The sequence below is a fragment of the Natator depressus genome, chromosome 12 (assembly GCF_965152275.1).
Source record: "Natator depressus isolate rNatDep1 chromosome 12, rNatDep2.hap1, whole genome shotgun sequence".
Taxonomy (NCBI): Eukaryota; Metazoa; Chordata; order Testudines; family Cheloniidae; genus Natator; species Natator depressus.
In genome coordinates, this window is record NC_134245.1 from 10,214,762 (window position 1) to 10,235,652 (window position 20,891).

Sequence of the window (20,891 nt, forward strand, 5' to 3'; positions counted from 1 at the left end):
GTCTTGGATTGGCTCCTTTTCAATAAGTACATTCTGATGTGAGTGCTCAAATACTGGGTAAAGATGGCCTATAAAAGAACTAAGGTTTAAAAAACTAGACTCTCCATAGTCTTCATATTCATGGTACGTTTCCATTCCAGCATTTGTCTTCTGCTTCGTGAAGTGTCAGCTGCTTACAACCACTGAAGACCTATACAAGTGCATTTCCAATTGGATCTTAAATTAGAAAAAGCAGCAATTGAAGTTTTAAATCTATCTAGTGAACAATTACTGTACTAAATTCAAATCAAGCAATTTTCTGAAAGTACTTCAATAAATTATCTGTGTAATTAGCAGTAGAAGTCTGCTATTTTTAAACTCCAAACAATGCTACAATGAATTTTTTGTACCCTATGTTATAATGCAGATGAGGATGGTGCTAATTTCTTGGTTTTCAAGAAAAATTATGGCAAACAAATATACAAGACAAGACACTGAGCAAGCAACTGAAAAGAGAATGTACAAAATAGGTACGGGTACATATAGAGCCTAAGGAGACAAAGTGTGATGTGATGTACTGACTTTATCACATTGCTTTCTATGGCTGACAGGACTCAAGTCTTAACTATTCCTGAACTTCAAATGTATCACCTGGCCTCTGATTTCTTCAGACAGTGAATTTATGGCCCAAATATTCTATCTTGGACACAAATTGAATCTGGCTTTATCATCCAAGTTGCCTTTGATCTTAGCAAAGGTTAGACCACAAGCCCATTCTTTAAGATCCCATGACTACATTAAAGACTTGGTTGAAAAGGAACAATAAAGATTTCAGCTTAATAAAGACTACCTACCTATTAACACTAAATTTAGACAACCTGTACTTCCCTCCCTCTTAATGTGTAGTTTATTACAAGACTGGAAGTTATATAACCAACACCTTATATATCATAAGATCTATTTATGTTCAGTCTCTGAATTTAAAACTTCCTTTCAGCTTCCTCCACCTGATTTGCATATTAACGCAACATTAACAGTGATCACCCCTTCAGGAGTGTGATCTCTCCCCTACTACTTTGTACAGCCACAAACTTACTTTGGAATCTGCCTTCTTTCTTAAGTTTCATTTCTTGTCATTGGGTCTTGTTTAACAGAGAAGAACCAATCACGAAAGAAATTGTGATGGATGGTTAAGCCTGCTAGGTAACACTCACCTAAGAACCTGGTAGGTGGCTGTTTTATGGGTTTCTTTGGCCACAGCTTATATCCTCACAACAGGGAGACTAGATCTAACCATTTTTAGGGGCTCTCATCTTTTCTGAAGTCGTTGAGGTACCAGTCAAGCCTCAGGATCAAAAGGAGTAGCCCCTTCAGGCATCTGTTCTTCCAGGCACCCATTTCTAGGGCTTTTCACCACCACCTGCTTTCTTCCCTAAAGGCACAGCTACAGAAGTGCAAGTTCTGCCTGAAATGCCCAATGTTGTACCACAGAGTTTGTACAAATTTCTGGATGGAGGGTCCCACCATACAGTCTGAAGATAGATTGGTGGACCCAGTGGAGAGAGGATTATGTGGTTCGTAGGAAGAGAGGAGTGAAATAGGGATGAGGAGGAAATCAGAACAGAGATGTAGCTGGGCAAAAAAAATATGTAAAGCCTTGAAGAGGAGAACTTTGATTCAGTAAGACACTGAAAACTAGTGAATGGAACGAAATGGTGTAAGAAATGTGGAACCGTTGGTCAAGTAGTTATGACTAATTAGTGTGAATTGAGCCCTTTTTACATTCATGAACAGATCTCAGTCTCTACAACTTATTTGCAGCTCATTAGAGCCAGTCAAAAAAGGCCACAAAAAAGATGGTGAGAAAACTGTCAAAATTACAAAAATGGATACATTTTTACTAGCTCTGCAGTTTGTATCTAAAGGAATAGTTTATACCAATACATTTAAAATTAAGGATGGTCACATGGAGCGTCTATGGTATGTGACTGGTAACTTACACCACACGCTATTGTTAGGCCCCATCGTACTAGGGGCTGTACGACCACATGAGGAAGCCATTTTTTGCCTGCACTCTTAGCATCTTTATCCCAGGTGTATATATCACAAAAATAATTTAATTGAGGTACAATATAATTTTATTTTACCTATGAGGCATTGGTTTATGAATGATGAAGGCCATGCCATCATCCACACAAAGAACTCAGCTGTCAAGCCCCTGCATATTATGCCAGATTTTAATTAACTTCCATGAGCCACTTTTATCAACAAATCTACCTTGGAAAAACAAGCTGCCAAATTTTCACTCTTATCAGCTAGGTAATTAAAAAGGCTATAATTTCCATGCAGGAGATTCCTATAACATACCTTTGATATTAATAAATTGAGCCCTGGGCTGCGAGATTTACCTGAAGCTTTTATTTACTTTGAATTGCTTTTTTGCTGGTATCACCAATGCCCTATGTTACAACTTTCTTGGTACATGGAACTGACAAATTACAAAAGCCTGAAAGATAGCTGAGGCAGAAAGGAAAAGAAAACAAGCAACCAGGAAAAAAATAATTTGCTGACTAAAAAATACATATATGGAGAGGTGCCTGATTCACATAGGCAGAATGTTTGTACTGTACGTCTAGATAGATTCTCTAATGAGATTTGTTATACCTGTCACATACAGCAAAGTAAAGATGTTACCTGTTTGTGAACAATAGCATTTCAGATACTCATATCACTTAAACTGTCAGGTGCTTACTATAAAGTTTGTACCATTGGGATAGAACACCTCTCCTCCTTCCGTACATCACTTTTAGTTCAAGCAGATACTTGTGTTTAACTATTTAAACACTAAGGGACAGATCCTCAACTGGTGTAAATTAACATAGCTCCATTGTCTTAATTGGCACTCCATCAACTGATATTAGCTGAGGATCTGGCACTTTAGATGAATCCTTGCATTTTGTTTTTAACGTTGTTGATAAGGATAGAAAAGCTAGTTTGGATAAAGTACCCTAAATTCACCCTAAACTCAAACAAAATGTATCAGTTAGAAGCGTCAAAATGTGACTGTTTTCCTTTTATTCATGTTGGTGCATCTCTGCCTTGACCGGATTTTAGCCTTTGAGAAGCAGCAGAATCACCAAAACATCACAAAAAAGGCAAATCTCATGGTATTTTCACCGAGTGGATAGCATAAACCACACAAGAAACTGCACGGGGTGCCAGTTTCATGTCCATACCTGTAGCCTCAGACAAATATCCAGACAATCTCTGAAAAAAGACTACCTGAAGGATGACCGTCCTATTTACCCCATGTATTGCTCCAGAACATCATGTGTAATAGTACAATGAAGCTCCTTGGGCCCAGAAACAGCCTTCATTTTTCTTTGTCCTATCAGGTATGTTTTACAGTCACCCAGCTATGGAAAGCCTCTGCCTAAATGTGTTCATGTTGCTCTGTTCTTGTGGATTAAAAAAATAATCTATGGGGTCTTCATTGATTTTTAAAGTATTTGGTTACAGTTAGCATGTTATTGCCCCTATGAAATTGGTTTTATAATGGATTATATTAATTTTGTGAAGCTCTTTGTGGGACGGTCATGAAATAATGCGATTGTTACGTTCTTAACAGCAAAAGAGGCCAGGCCGTACAATTGCTAGAGAGAGAAAAAAGATGTGATTGCAAGGCAATGGTGTAGATATGACCTTGTTTGCAGCAAGATGCCCAATCAGCACATTACACAGCAGATTTTGTTACAGTAGTGAAGGACACACAATTTCTTGCCTTCTGAATGTCTTCTCTGCAGGTTGTTATTAAGCCATAAACCCGACTGTTGCTTTTTGGAAGAAATAAAGCTGGTTAAAATCCATCAATTGGTTGCATTCTCAGGACACAGTAAATAAGGCAACACTGATCAGTGCAACAGAGTTTGGACCAGTTTTTACCTCTGCAATATGGAGACCCTGGGCACGAAGTCCCAGTAACCATAATGTGAAAAGTTTTTATAAACAGCAAACACACACACACAATACCAACAAATTAAATTTTCCTCTCTATCAAATAAGTTAATTAAAAATAGCTTCAGATGCTACAGCTGCATATGACTCCTCCTTGCCATTTCTGTAGTTTTATAAACACACATTTAATCTTTGATATTTCTCTTCCCCTTGCTGTATCAAAGGCCCACATAAGCTGGGGGAACTGAAAGGGCTGTCAAATGCACAACGTAGGTGGACAAAGTAGTCAACAGAGAAATTTTTCCCTCTTTTCCAGCTATTTTGGCTTAGATTTTCTTAAGTGGCTCATGATATGGAGTGCCCAGTTGGAGACACCTTAAAGGGCCTGAATTTTGGAGGTTGGGGGTGCTCAGCACTTTCTTAAAATCAGGCCTCGTTAGGATGTGTCAAGTTGGGTGTCCAAAGTCAGTAGTCATTTTAGATAACCTTGGCCTTCTGGGGATATCCCACTAATTAATTAGTTCACAAGATGCCCTTGTGAGGCAAGGAACTATTATTAACTTCAATTTAGAGAGGGGGAAGCAGACAAAAAACATTTAATAATGGCTTGTTTCTGCTTCACACCCTGGGTCCATAGCAGAACCGTGAATGTACTCCTCTCTATGTGCATCCACAGCAGCAAGATTATCTACAGATGGTGAGAGCTTTTCAGTTTATGGCTTTCCACTTTGAAAACAATTGTAAAGAATTTAAAACAGGGATTTAATTCACATTTAACAAGACTTTACAGCATTTAGTTTGTTAACAGCAATGATTTGAGATTGCGATCAAGTTTATGTTTTAATGAAGCAAAATTTCACGCAAACAGTGTCCAATTAAATTATGATTATTATACAAAAATTAATTTGTTTCTTAATCATAATGAATATTGGTGCATTTAATCCTCATATTAAAGGAAACTATTAACAGCTTATGTAGGTAAATTAAAGTGCACAGGATATGACTCTTACAGGGGTCTAAAAGTCTGTTTTAGAAAACTATAAAATTAATATACATTGCCTTTATCTTGTGTCAATAAATGACCAGCAAAACCCTGCCCCTGTGGCGTGGGGGGACAACTAGAGTCAGTTGAATTATTCATTGCCAAAAAGCTATCCCCCAAATTTAACCGTTTTTCCTGTCTACGAACTCATCCCGATTTCTACAACATCTGAATCATTTTAAAGGGTATTCACTGAACAGTTTATTCAAACAAGTTTTAGCCTATGGGTTGTTTGTGTACTGCTTATTTCAACTGTTCTCTGTTATTGATGGTGGGTGCTTGGTGGCTTATGTCACAGGGTGTATTTCCTGCTCCCTAATTGGAAGACAATCTCAGTGAAATGTTAGAACAAATAGCCACTGTGCTTCCTGTGTGAGTTTTCAGCTTTATTCCTGATTTAAAAAAAAATAAATGGTGATGCTTTTGAGATCTGTGAATATTTAAACTTGCAGTATAAACTGGTAGACATAAGAATACTTACGAGTAACAAACATAACCTCACCAATCACAACACAATTCCTCATTTATCTGTGAAGTTATTTGCAAATCAGATTTTGACAAGTTCCATTTAAGTTATAGGGAATAGCAGGAACAAAGTTACCAGATCTCTCTTCTCAAAACAAATGGGTAATATAAAACTCAAGTTACTAATCTTAACTTGATGGTACTAGTAAAGGCTCAATTTATTTCCCACCAGAGAAGGGTTTGGACAGAAATATAATTATGCCTTACCAGGTACTTACAAGTATTTGAAAACATGGCTAAGTCAATGCTAACATTCCAACCATGCTGGTCGCCCCAGAACTTGATGTCAGGCACTTAGTACACAAATAAATTACTTGGAAAATGACTGCTTGGATCTGCATCGAGTACCATCCAAATACTGCGCAATGTTCATATCATGGAGGAGAAGCCCTCCACTCACAGAAACCTGGAGAATGAAGAAAAGATATAAACAGAGACAAGAGGAGATAAATATTTTAAGCTAAATTCTTTCCTGGGCGGTACTTTAGGTTACACTACACTCACTGTCACTTTCAGATAGAGTAGAACCCCAATTTTATTAACTAATTGGGGATAGAGGAGTTCATAAATTGAAAACAACAAGGAGTCCGGTGGTGCCACCGGACTCCTTGTTGTTTTTGTGGATACAGACTAACACGGCTATCCCCTGATACTTGTCACCATAAACTGAAAAGTTCATAACACTGAACATCTCAAAATTAGTTGCAGTGTACAGATTGCAGTAGGGTGCAGTGTACAGTGCAGTGTACAAAAGTTTTGTACAGTGTACAAAAGTTGCCATGTACAGATTGCAGCATGGTGAACTGCAGGTCACTATCTTCTTGTCCTTCAACCAATGCAAAGTGACTTCCAATGCATAATAGGCATTGGAGTGCGAGGGGATGTCGACTTGTTCTTCATTGACATCACTTTCATTATGTGACTTTTGTTCATAAGACTGGTGTTCTTCAAAGCAAGATTCCACTGTAATTAGTAACTACCTCTGCTGCAGTCACACTGGTCTCTTCGTGCATCTTATTCCTTCATTTATTTTTGCCTCACCCCACTGAAGCCAAGAAAGATGTTCAGGTGCATAAGAGAAAGGGTTTATCTCACTGTTTATCAGAAACGTAAGGAGGAGGAGTTTCTTCTAAGGGTTCGGCTCCAGTGGTGGAAGTTTGGTGGAAGTTTGTTAACATGTTGTTTTCAGGCTTATTCCAGTTTTCATATAAGGAACGCTTGATGAGAAAGCACCAGCAATTTTTATCCTACGTATGATTGTATAACTGGTACCGTCATCCTTTAGTAGCATCAATGGCTGGCAGAAACTTCTTACCCTGATGCAGGCATTCTCTGAACTGGTGGAGGTCCCATACAGTTATTGGCTTGACAATGGCACACATCCATTTGGCAGTGTGCTGCCACACAAGTCTTTCAGCTTGCATCTGATACTACACACAGCCTAACTGAGACTGAGAGAAAGAAAAGGAGGACTTGTGGCACCTTAGAGACTAACACATTTATTTGAGCATAAGCTTCCGTGAGCTACAGCTCACTTCATCGGATGCATTGGTGTAACGAATGTCAGAGATAGAATTAGCCAACTCCACCCCTCACCACTTAAATCTACAAAAGCCTTTTCTCTACTGTTTTAATTTCTTGTCAGGAAGGATTTCCTCCATTAAAATCTCTTGGTAGGCACATGCTCATCGCCATGGTCTGAGTGCCTGAATATGGCAGTAACATTCATGTATTTTAGAGTCTCACACCAAGAGCTCCTGATTCTCCAGTAGTTAACAGTTCCTGCAATAGGAGCTGTGGAAGCAGGGTGAAGAGGAAGAAGGTATTTAGCTTGTATGTTCGAACGCCATGGTTTTCTCACATTCCACATTAGCTACATAATATCGGTGTGGATGCTCTGCTGCTACTTGGCTTAAGCATCAAGGCACTGAGCAAGGTTCCAGATTTAACAGGACATGTCCTGTTAATAAGAAACAGCCAGGAATGTAGAAAGTAGCTGTATATTATATAAGGTGATTTCCTTAAGTATTGTACAAGCCAGATAGTAGCTTAAGTATTAATGCTCTGAATTCCAACTTTAAAAGCATTTGAGACTTTTCAGCTACAGTAAATACACAACACCAACAGCATAACTGAGCTGCAAAAAAAACCCCTAATCTTACAAACATTGTGCAGTTCATGTCATTAAGTCAGGAAGAGTGCATAGTGACCTGATTTTAAGTAGCAGATCTTTCAAAGACACTTTCTTTGATACTATCAACAGCATGTTTTACTACTTCCGTGATCTTTTAATCTGCTGATCATTGCACACTTGGCCACCCAGCTAAACCAGAAAGTAAAATCTGAAGTTTTCTTCCACTCTGTTCCTGAACGGTGTCATAGGTCATACCTGTCAATGCAAACAGTTGTATTACAACCTAGGAAAGTCAGCAATTACCTACATTGCTTTCTTCCCAGCGTCTAAGACTGGTGGGAAACTCTTTCTACCTGAGACTAGGCATCAGCTGTTTTCCCCAGCTTCTTTAATAAGTTCATGCATAAGAACATGTCTCCGTTCACTAACCAATAAAGCTGCAGCATAAGAGAGTAAATGCTTGTATCATGGGATAAGATGATTTACACTTTGGGGGACTGCAGCAATGTTAGTTATGAAATCGACACATCTTCTAGTACTTGGCATTAGCCTTAGTGTGTAACAGTCTCCCTTTCTCAATACTTCAAATCTTCTAGGTCCCTTCCTGGGATTCAAACAAAATTTAACAACCTGAGAATTTGCCTTTTCAATGTCGAGAATTTGGGTGGCTGATTCATCAGGTGCCATTTCTGTTTCCTTTCTTTTTTCAGTTCTCAGCATTCTTAGTAGCTGATCATTTTAAGTTCTCTTGGCAAAATGGCATAATTCTGTTAGAACTCTTTGGATGGGTGTGGAGTAGGGAGGGAGGAAGAAAGGGATCTTAAAAATGCCTATCATGGCTTCATCCACAGAATCTCCAAGAATGTTCCTCATCCACCACATATTCACAGAGCTATAATAGTAAAATCAGAGTTAAAATCATCAACACTAAAACAAACAAGAGTTTGGAAGAGACGTTAACCCTCCAGCTTCAGGGCTTAAGCCAACCTCTGCTGAATGGGGGTCAGGATGAAAACCTTCCTGTGGTTATCCCATAACTACCCACACCGGGGTGTCTAGCACCTTCCTCTGAAACATCTGCTATTGGTTATAGTTAGTGAGGGGATACTACTGCTAAATAAAGTACTGGTCATGTATGTAAGAGGCTCGCAAATTACAATCACTCAAATTCAATGTTACTAACCCCTGGAAATATTCAGTGATGACAGCACAATTCTACACCTTCAATACTGTCACTTCTCAAAGCCCTCCCTTTGGAAAGGATCCTCAGAAGTGTCTCTGCACTATAAGAAAGCAACGCACTATCAGGCAGTGTGCAATTTGCTTTTTGTATATACAAAGAACAACTATCCCAGATCCCACAGCAACTCCAGCTCTGGGTCGGTTTTCCAACACCAGTTTCACTCATGCGAACTTAAAAAAGGATGAGAGAAATAAACCAAAAATTAAGAATGAATAATTTCTACAGTCAAGTTAGTGCAGGAGAGGAAAAAAACACGACAGAATATTTGGGCAAAACTGTCTTCATGAAGGCAGCTTCAAGCAAACACATGAACAGAAGCAGAACTTCTGAAGAGTCTTACTTCACATGCAAAAAATGGAAGATACCTTCTGGGAAGGAAGTTTTTACTTCCAGGGATCCAAGAGTGGATTGCCAGCCCTTAATCACTAAATCCTGAAGAGCCTGGAGCCTGAGGAGTTTTCAGAGGTTGACACATATTCTATGGAGGATTCCAGATTTGACCAGAGGTCATTATCATCAGAAAAGCTCTTTCCTGAAGACACCAGGGAATTTCTGATGTGAACATTGTAACAGAATAATCAGGAATGACCTAGGTTTTCCTAAAATGCTCCCTGACAAGATAGAATCAAATTCTAGAGGATGCTTCTAGAGAGAATTTTCCCCGTAAAGGAAGACTAGTAAGATCTTAAAAAAAACCCAAAACCAAAAACCCTGAACAGCTGGGCAACGGAAAAGGCAGGTAACTCCCATGCTTGAAGACACATGAAAATGGCAGGCAACAGCGAACAGCATACAACCTTGGTAAGAGAAGATGTTGAACTTCATACTGTGCCTGAATTAAAGGCTAGGAATACAGAAAGTACAGTGCAGGGAGAACAGTAGTGGTGCAGGAAATCACTCTTATTAAACATACCATACAAAACTAGCCAGCTGTCATGAGGAAAGTGAATCAGAAAGTCTGCCAAAGCCAGTCACTGACAGATGTTCCCTCAAGAGTCTGAAGCTGCTGGCCACAGACAAAGAGAAAGCTCTGGAAGTGTTGCCACAAAACTGTAGTCACCAGGAAGCAGCCAAGGGCCATAAAAATGACAGACAGTGAGTAATAAGGGAAACGCTGAAAAACAACTGACCTACCACACTGCTATGCACATTCTGCCATCCTACCTAGCTGGAGCTGAAATTGGCACGAGGCGTCCTTTAGAATTCAAAGTAATTTGTGACAAAACTGATGCTAAGCCATTAGTCCTGTGTCATTGCAGTTACAAAGGAAAAGGGTTACTGTACTTCTATGCAGTTACTGCAGGTTCTATTTGTCCTATGGAGAAAGAAGGCCAGATTTTGCTTTCAGTCATAGCGATGTAAAATCCAGAGTAATTCCACTGACTTTGATGAAAATTTGAAGTTTATGACAATGTAAGTTATCCTTTTGATTTCATATAGAATGAGTCATTTATCTCCATCTAGGATCTAGGCCACTGGTTTTCAAATAGCAAGGAGCACCCTGGAGAGCCACAATGAGGTTATGGTGGGCACGCAAGGTAGGTCACAGGGCTGCAGCAAGCCAGGTGTCCAGGGAAGGAGTGAGGACAGAACGCAGGGAGTCCCCAGCGGTTGTAGGCGACAGACGAAGGACTACAGGGAACACAATGCAATCTCCCCCCCGCAGAGCACTGGGTACTCCCTGCATGCTGTCCCTGCTACTGCCTTGCTGGGGTCAGGAGAGCCAGCCAGCCACAGCCTCTGTATTTTAAACCCTTTGGAGCCTGCAGGAGCAAGAGGCTCTGGGTCAGGAAGGGGGTGGGGTGGGGAAGGTACTAGCATGGGCTTCTCCCACGAAGGAGCCAGCCAGGTCCTGCTGCTGCACAGGGTAGGAGTCACCCACTCCCCTCAGTGAGTCACTTTCTGCCCAGATGGGCGAGAGTTGGGGTGGGTGGGACTGTTATGTGACTGGGGCACAGCAAACAAAGTTTGGGAACCTCTGCTCTAGACTAAACTGCACCTTTTACTGTTTTATACACTGAAGTCTCTTAGGCACTTATCTGGCCCTTATTACTGCAGTATCAGAGCACCTCACAATCTTTAACAAATCTATCTATGCCCTGAGAGGCAGGACAGTGCTATCATCCCCACTCTAGAGATGGGGAACTGACGCCAGAGAGACTAAATGATTTGCCAAAGGTCACACAGGGAGTCTGTGGCAGAGTGGAGTCTGTGGCTGAGTCCCAGGGTAGCATCCAAACCGCCTAGTCGGAAGAAAGTAAGATGAGACGTTCTGAACCAAGCCTTCACTTAAGGGTTTATTTCTATGCCACCTTAGTAACCTGCTGTCACAATAGAACGAAAGTTTTCATTCAGGTACGTTTTCTTGGGTTGGTCCAAGTGACACTTCAGTAACAGAAATCAGCTTTTTCTTACACTGATTTCAATGTTACGGACATCCCAAGTCACAAGGTGGGTACATTTTGCATATCATGTGTTTTAAGCAAACATTTTTTCCTCACCTTAGTGTCTCAGAAGCCACTCCAGATGACTCCAACTTCAACATACACCATGCTGTGACATTACAGCCACCAGAGCTCTAGCCCAAGCCTGGAGTTGTCCTATAGTGGCTTAAATAACTAGTATTCCTTAGATTATATTGCACATTGCCTAACATGCCCCAGCACCTACTGTGGTGGGGGTGGGGGGGTGTTTTTAATATTTAAATATGTAGTGCAAAAATATGCAGCTGTCACTGTCACTTTTCTGAGCCCCTGTTGGTCAGCTCCACTGGGGCTCCATGGTAATTAGGACATCCTAGCAGGATGCCTGCTTGAGTGTCATAGGAAATGGAAACCAGCAGGGGACAACACTAGGAGCATGAGGGGAAAAACTGGTTACAGTGAAATTAATAAAAGCACACAGTAAATGTACCATGAGACTGCCAGGTTATTGTGCACTTACTCATGGTACTAAACACTATGTCATGTCAATTTGGAAGATTAGGCCCTAAATAATAGGACTGTGTTGAAAACAAACCATATGAATGCTGCTACTGGTCATTCACTGATATTGGCATATTAACTCTCAGAGTTAGAGAGAAACAGGCAGGCATAGATCAATAAGAGTTCAATATTACAGACCAGTCAATAAGAAAAGAATGAATTACAGCGACTTGGCTAGTGCTTACATGTTCGTTAGGAAAGAAGGATACTGACCCAAGTAGTTGGGACAGTAAGAATACAGCAGTGAGAAAGGGGAAAAACTAAACATCAGAAGTTTCCCTCCATCTTAAGTTTCAATTGTGATGTTGATGGATTATTTGGAAGAAATAAGAATTTAGGGCCTGATCCTAAAATGGGCTGATCAACTCCTGAGGGAGGCTGAGTGCCCTTAATTCATATTGACTTCTGTAGGAACTCAGGATGCTCAGCACTTTGCAGGATTAAACCTCACAAGTCCATAATGAGAGATCTAAGATGCCAGCACCACTTCTCCCTTAAGTGACATAATCCATATTTTCACAGCAGATGTTACAGCTGGCAAGCAGTGCACTCAAAATCAGGGCATTATTAACAGGTTTTGTTATGTTGTGTGAAATGCAGATTAGCAAAGCTGTCTCAGTGTGTACGCAGTCTCCACTAGTCAACATGTGGGATGACAAAGGCAAAGGAGGCATAAAAAGGAAGGAGGCCTCTGTTTCTTTGAGCATCAGAGGAGGTTTTACAGCAAGCACTTCCTCGCGTGCTGACAGAAGGGGTCTGAAATGGTGCTTGGGAGAGGTTAGAAGAGGAAAAGTTGGTGATTTGTTTCAAAATAAAGCTTTTCTTTCCTGCGTAGAAGAAGTGACAACTAGAGAGAACTGTGTTCTTGATAGGCAGAAGTCTTAGTGAGGTGGCTGGAGACAAACAGGGGGTTTTAGGAGCCAAGGAGAACAAACACAAAATCCTTTCATCATGTCTGTGCTCACTTTTCCCGTGCAGACAGGGTAACTTGTCAGACTAGCTGCATTAGCCACAAAGTAGGGCTGAGGATGCTACTTCTGAAAGCACCGCTCCTGAACGACTATAACAAGACGCCACTGCGTATTGAAAATGACATTTCAAATTTCATGAGATCTCTATGTATGGTCTGTCGAATGCTTGATTCAATGTGTGTTGCAGTCCCTGTCTATCTTGGAGAAATGTCATAAACCTGGCCCCCTTGATTTGATTCTAATTGAAACATTATGCCAAGAAGAGTTTAGAATGCAATGATGTTAATAGAAGCTGGCCTCATTAATGCCTGAGAAATCCACAGCATACATGAAAGGAAGAGATATCAAGTGTGAAGGGTCTATAGCACTCTCCCTGAAAGATCCACAGTGATTAGCAATATCAATCAGTTCACTGATCAGCTGTAGCTGTCCCTCCGCATACAATGTAGAGTGGTTCTTCCTTGGTATCCCAGAAAGCAAATGATCAGGAATGGACACTTTAAACTCATAGAGTTCCACTTGTAAACCCAGCTCTCTATGCAAAGAGATGCCATTAACAAACCATTCAGTGCAGTTTACCTATACCCTTCATTCTATTTCTTACATTTTTTCCTCCTCTTCAGTCAGATGGACACAACATCAAAATGCTTTTAGTGGTCCTGCCACATTCTATCAGCTTGCCCTTTCCCCCTTGCTACAAAATCATAATGTATCAACTTGATACAGTTTGATATTTACAGGTCACTAGTTCTAATTGTATTAAGGGATAAAATATCATGTGAGAGGCCTGCAGAGGATTTAGGCAAAGATTTTGATCAGAGGTGGAGAGCAGTGCTTTAGTGATTAGAGAAATAAGTGAATTACTCTTGCTAATGGAGATACTTTGTGTGGCCTTTGGTCTGCTACTAACATTAAAATACTGGATGACAAGCTCTTGCCTGTCATCAGTAACTGAGCATCATAAGATTGAGAAAAGACAAGCATCAGGCAGGTTTCAATAATAAAAACTATGTCAATCAGACATGTGAAATGAGGAAAGAGGTTTTACTCCCAGACGCTAATATTTGTCCTTTAAGAACATCAACTATAACTGATGTGCAGTAACTAAATCCCATCAGCATAGCACATTCTTTCTAAATTTACTTCAATAACACCTAATATTTTACAGGCCAAATGTCTTTGAGGGTGCATAAATCAGACATATTACTGAATGGGCACTATCACCAGCTTTTGAAGCTGGCATCATGAAATCCTTCCTTCCCTGCAGACAGTTTATCAGCACAATAAATCAGAGGAATCTGAAGTCTGCAGAACACAGTTTCTCCAGGGTTACCGCATGTAATGAGCAGCACAGAATACGAGCTGTACAACCTCATGCTCCCTCCTCATTAACCAGCAGAACGCCACTGATTTCTTTGGCATTATTCCTTATTTATACCGGTGTGAGATGATAATTGCATCAAAAGTTTATCTTCACGATCTGAAGCCCTAGCACCTAGAATCAGGAAATGTCTAGAGTTTTCCCTCATTTGCTGGGTTAGAGGGAAGCACCTCTATTTCTGCCCTCCAGATGGTTGGCGTGTTCCTTCGGAAATGCTGCAAATGCAGCAGAACGCCAAAGTTTAAAGCACGCCACCACACAGATGCTACACTCACATTCAGCAGCACAGACATTAATCTTGGCACATCAGCCAAGAAAATGGTTTGTAAATTTCCAGAATCATTGAACTTAGTACATCTAAATCTGGGACTGTTTTGTTGGTGGAGACTAAAACAAAAGTGCTGAAGACATCACTTGGCAAAATAAGTAAGTGATTAGATCTGAAAAATAATCGTTTAAATTGACAACATCAAGGTAGATATGTTAAATCAAGATTAAATGAATTTTTTAAACAGGCTACCGCACATTATTGTGGTGACTATTGCTCTATAATTAAATTACTTTCCATAAAGGACAGCAATCATTTTTTTCTCTTGGAAAATTAGCCAGTGATTTTAGTGATCCTAAGAAGAGGAGGACATGAAACATTTGCTGTGGACAGAAGTAATTTCACCAGTCTAAATCTGGAGTAACGTGATAAACTACACAAGTTTGGGACAGGCATAATTGAGCTCAGAATTTGGCCTATTATCTTTAAGCAACAGAAAGATATTGACAATTTAAAGGGAAAATAGAAAAATATAAATAAATACCATTGAACCGACAGCATTCTAGTTCACAGCACCCTGTATACAAGATTTCATGAAAAAAACCCTCTTCTTTGAGAAAAGTGAATGCAAACAAGAAGTTTCTTGTGTTTTGGCTACAGATCGGACATAATCAAAATGGAGGTGGCTTGCCTGTAATATTAGAGCGAGCCAGCAAGAACAAAAGACAGAACATAGGGTTAAATCACCTCTGGGGTGACTCTGCTGAAACCAACAGTGACAGAGACTAATTTGGCCCCTTCAGTGCTGGATATTATCAGGTCTTTATCCCAGTTTCTCCCCAGGCAGGATCCTGCATAGATAATAGTACTGCTCTTTACCTAGTTTGGCCTTAAGTTACTATTGATCTCACTCTTTAATACAGGCATTTTATTTCATTTTTTAATCCGTTCTTTATTCTCTTTTTTCAGCAAGGGGCTCTTGAATCCAAACCCAAACCCACCCTCCCCTCTGATCCCAGAAAAATGGTTAACTTGTTTTCTCAAGGCAACAACCCCTGGTATTTGGCAGATACATAGTGGAGTTTTAAGAGTTCCTTCTACATTAAAGGATGCCTTCCTTCCCCAGCAGGAGCGGATCTAACTGGCCGAGCATGGAAAGCCTCCTCCCAAGCCTGTGGCATCTCTCTCTGTGCCAAGGGACAGAAAAACAAGGTAACTCAGCCTCTAGGGTCCTACCCTATAAGGGACAGGTTGAAACGCTGGTGTGACCTTTACTGCACAGACTCCAGTAGGTCAATAGTGTGTATAACCTCTTCATGTTCACAGTTGTGGTTGCCACTACAGCTCTCTTTTGGGACCCATGAATCTCCCTATTAATCCCATCCCTGGATAGGGTATGACTGGTTTTCTCCAGCCTCCTATTTAATAAGAAACCCCACCCATTATGCCAATAACTCCCTCCACAAACACACCACTTGTTGGTGTGGAACCGATTATCTCATGGTGTTGTTGGGAGAAGATTGGACACTGGATCTTGAGATTTCAACAGTGAAAATGAATTGCTGTGTTCAGATAAAGTAAAATATCTCCCATCTCACCTGAGATTCTCACTGAGAAAGCAGAACAGTTATCTCTTTAGGAATCCAAAACAGATCATCCAAGAAAGAATAATCTCTGTAATTCATTGCGTCGTGGCAATATATTGGACTTCGCTACAGTTTTGTGTCTTCCCGTTGGGATAAGTGCAAAATCCATTTCAATGCAAGAAAATCCACATGACTCCACAAAACCACCAAAGTCTCAACACATACAAAGCCTCTTAATCTTTCGTGAACTTGTGACAGTGGAATGGCCAAGGAAGGGTTAAGACCTGTCTGTAACATGACCTAGTGGGGCTTTAGGAGGAAGAGGTGCATCCTGCCCCAGGTACAGCTACAGATAGATGGGCCTCTTGGCCCTAGCAGCTGGGGTGCTCTGAGGACTTAGCTTTTGTTTTGCCTTATTTTGTGAGTTTGGCAGTGAATTGAGCCCTGAGGAGAGGACCTGACAAGAGATTTGGGTGGCTCTGAATTCTTCCCCTGCTGATGACAGAGCCATCCATTTTACACCACTAAACAAGCAGCTTTGCAAATGGGACAGAACTAAGTCACAAAGATGAACAATTACAACAGGATCAGTCAGTTACTGTTTCTCAGGAAGTTGGTTTATGTTCCTTCAAGACATGTAATTTACAGACCACTGCTTTCAGGCATAGAGTAGATCTGAACTGCTTAAGGAACATATTTACTTGTTAAGAGTTTCAGGTTAGTGTCACATTGATTCTAAGAATATCGCAGCCATAGAATTACATGACCTTCTCAAAGCATTAACCTGTATTGCTTTCTTAAAGTCTCCTGGATTGTATGAGGCTTCAGGGTGGGGAGGAGTTAGATACAATTATCCACAAGAACATTTTAGGCTCAGTCAAAAGAAAAGCAAAATAAATGTATATGAATATACAGACTTACCATTTTTGTCAGCACGTCTGAAAATCTAGAATTAAAAAGAGAGACACATTTTTACTATTTTTTGTGATTTGTTACATTTCTTTTTTTACTAAACGATTAATACCAAGATTATATCCAGTTCCAAACCTAAACAGTGTGATCAAGATTTCTAGCTTGTCAAAGCTCATTTCTGATGGTATTTTTATTTTGTATTTTAGAGGGTATTTACTGTGAAAAAAGAAGTTACTGGCCTATTTAAATCCTGGGATGGTGGGAGGCATCCACTAGAAAAGGCCCTCCCCTTCCCTGATGAGGGAGGGGCCACAGACCTCAGAATGTAAGTGATTACTGGAGAAGGAAGTTATTGGACTGACAGTCTTGGAACTTTCATTTATGTGCAGAATAAGTTACATCTTAGGTAGCAGTAGTGTAAACATCTCTACACTTCTGGTATTTTAAAAACATTCATCCAACCTTGCTCAGAGCAGGTGCTTAAAATACCGTAGCAGCCAGTTTCTAGTCTATGCCTGGGCTTCTTCATTTGCTAACATTAGTTAAGCTCCACTGGAGCTAACAGTGTGAAATGTTTGCAAAATTCCTCTAGATGACAGTAGACCAGGCCTAAGGGAGAAAGTTCTTTCCATGCTAATCATTGTTCTCTCCGCTGAGATTGCCAACAAAAATGCATCCAAGAGTAGGACTGATTTTGAAGTATAGATATTTATCCTCTAGAAATGAATGGAAACCACCTACTCATTCTATTAAGAACGATTAGAGGACATCAAGCAATGATAACCTTCAGTCACTGCTATCAGGGAGAGAGGTGCCAGGCTTCATATACACACTCTATTTTGTCCTAAGCCTAAGCCATCCAGCCTACCACTTCAATAGTGAAGTATTTGCTCAAAGAAGGAAATGGAAAGATGACAGCTCTCACTTCAAAGTACCATACCACACCCTTGTGCTGATTCTCCAGCCACCCAGAGCCAGTCCTACTCCCCACTAAAGAGTCAATAGACTTTTTGCCACAAAACCCTTTAGCATTTCCGTGGGGGCAGGATCAGAATCCCTTTGGGAATTCCTGTTTCTATTTGGTAAGCATCAACTTTGTGTTTTGCTCTGGATCAAAGAGGAGGAGACAAGGTGCTTGTGCCAAGGAGCTGGCCAACACAGCACAATACAATTAATAATGAGGAACTCTTGTGAAGACTGGGATTTGATAGGTAACTGAGACAAATAACTGTTAGCACAGGTTTTCCCATATATTGCTGCAAAATTCACATGCTCCGTGTGAAAAGGGAAATCATCATCATTATCATCTCCTCTCTAAGCCTGAGCCCATTATTTTGGGCTAGAAAGGAGAATTTGGCTAAACAAAAGAAAGATTTTATTATGGAGGGAATACAAGCTGCAGCAGCCAGCTCAGAGTCAGTCATAAAATGAAGTCTTATTTTCTGGGTCATAAATTCATTCAAAAAAATCAAAGGGGAAAAGGCTGCATGAAAGAAGGAACCCAGGAGGCAAACTGAACTGCACAATGTGTTACTTAAATGAATACTATTTAATTAAGTAACATTAAATCAGTATTCTACCTAGGGTATCACCTATCCTATATAAGGCTCAAAATGGATACTGTACAAAGACAATGACTCAATATTTTATAATATTCAAGAATGAGCACCCCAGTTCTGATACAATCAGACCCACATTAGAAAAGTCAAACAAACCTCAGAACTCAAGACCTTCAAGAGAAAACAACAGAGGTTGGCCCACTGCCAGTCTCTACAGACAGATCCTGCAGGGCTTGACTTGTGTAACCAACATCAGCTGGACCCAGTGGGGTTCATTCAGCCTCAGTATAGCTACTCTTTTGAGGTTCAGCCACTGGAATGAACATAACATACCTGGGGTGGGGGGTATGCACACACACAGAGACCATTCACCAAGACAAGTGTAGTGATTGGCAAATGGGTGTGCGTTAACAAAGGACCCAACTCTTCACTCACACACAGCCCAAATCCAAACCCAAGCTGTTAAGAGGTTCAAAAGTTCAACTAACTTCCCCTTCACCTCTTCACCCTTCACCTCTCCTGCTATTCCTGTTTCTAGAAGGGACAGGAAGAAACGGTGATGAAACACTGAAAGAAGGCACTTCTTGCAATCTCCCCAGCCTGACCACACAGAGAATACTGGAAATAGGCCTGTTCACAAGAGTTTACTACCCACTTTCGCAACCCCAAAACGGTTTAGATACCATTTGGATAGGCATACAGGCTGCATTAGAGTTTCACTCCCGCAACCCTTCTTAAAGGGAGCATGTGGCAGGAGGAGGTGCCCCCTGTGGGACCAAGCATTGTAATGCAGGTGCTCTCTGTCTTAATGCAATAGCTTTGGACACCTGTTTGGAGTATAGTGGCCCTTGCCGTAAGTTTGGCATCAGTCTCTAAACAGTTAAATCAAAAAAATAAATCCAAATGTGGCTGTCTAGGACTTTAAATAAAGAGCATAAACCTCAAATTCAAGTGCTTAGTTGCAGTGCTGAGGGCAAGGCCCTGGCCTGGGCTGGGGGTTCTGGCCTAGCACTGAGGAATTCGTCCCCATCCAGTGACACCTCACACTGCCCCCGAGAAGAAGCAGACAAGTCTTCTTAACTGGCCTGATGGCTCCCGATTGGTCAGTGTCTCTGCCTGGCCCGTCTAGGCCTCTGGAGTATGAAGTCATGTTGGTAGCCTGGTCCAAGTGGGCTTTCCTTCAGCAGGGGTTGTCAGGGTGACAAGGCCTTCAGAAGGGGCCAGAGAAGTCCTGACAGACTGCATCACAGGGCACCTTGGAACAGCAGCTGACTGTTAAAACTTCATCAGTTCTGCCAGTTGTGGGGAGGGTGTATTGGGGACAGAGCTGGCACTGGGTTTCTGTGTAAATGGACCTAGACACCAATTGATCCCTTGGAAATGGTCCCACGGGAGGGGTAAACCCTACACCCAGATGGAGTGAATTGAAGAGACATCTCCACAAGGAGCAAGTCTGAGAATTCCTCCACTCCAGCTCCCATTCCTGTGTGTTCCCCATGAGCCCAATGAGAACAGTGAAAAATATAAGGGTAAAATCCTACCCACCTGAGTGTTCCCACTGACTTCAGGACTGCAGGACTGGGCCATATTAGGGCAGCCTGCCAAAGGCATGTCAATCAGGAAGCAGTTATTTGTAAATCCACTCGTTTTTAAATGTAGCTAAGTGGACAGCATTGCCTTGCATCTGGGTTATAGCACAGAGCCCCACAACAAACAATAAAAGACTAAATCAAGAGAGCCCCATTTACTGTCCTCAGTTTGACTGGAACAGGTTCATTCATAGGGCCATTGGACACACCCCTATAAGCAATATCCATGGTATGCTGCCTCTGTATGCAATAAGAAAAGGAGTACTTGTGGCACCTTAGAGACTAACCAATTTATTTGAGCATAAGCTTTCGTGAGTTACAGCATCGGAGCTGTAACTCACGAAAGCTTATGCTCAAATAAATTGGTTAGTCTCTAAGGTGCCACAAGTACTCCTTTTCTTTTTGCGAATACAGACTAACACGGCTGTTACTCTGAAATCTGTATGCAATGTTTTTCCTTTCCTCTTTTCTTCTTACTCTCGCACAGGATCAGCAGATGTTATCTTTTTGTTTTAAATGCTGATTACTGCAAATTTTTTGTTTCCTTGCTGCATCCTTCTGTTATTGTTCTCTGGTGCTTTGAATCAAAGGCACTATATGAATGCAGAAGCAATAAAAGCTATTTAAAGTGTTTGCGGAGACCTTTTGCTCTCAAAGTGTGATGGTCGGAGGGGGAAAATCATCGGCAGTAAGAAATGTAGCTTTTTAACAATGTTTTGGGACAAGTAAAGAGTTGCTTGGGAGCTCAGTTCTCATCTCACTGA

General features: G+C 41.0%; 1 protein-coding gene across 3 annotated transcripts in view; it reads right to left on the reverse strand.

The window, feature by feature from the left end:
* The window catches only part of NECAB2 (N-terminal EF-hand calcium binding protein 2), a 371,797-nt gene that overhangs the window by 274,057 nt on the left and 76,849 nt on the right, over nucleotides 1-20,891 (reverse strand). For all 3 annotated transcript variants that reach the window (XM_074968570.1, XM_074968571.1, XM_074968568.1), the window contains one exon: nucleotides 16,989-17,013. In XM_074968570.1, coding sequence (XP_074824671.1) covers nucleotides 16,989-17,013 — 25 coding nt within the window. The remainder of the gene's footprint in view (nucleotides 1-16,988; nucleotides 17,014-20,891) is intronic.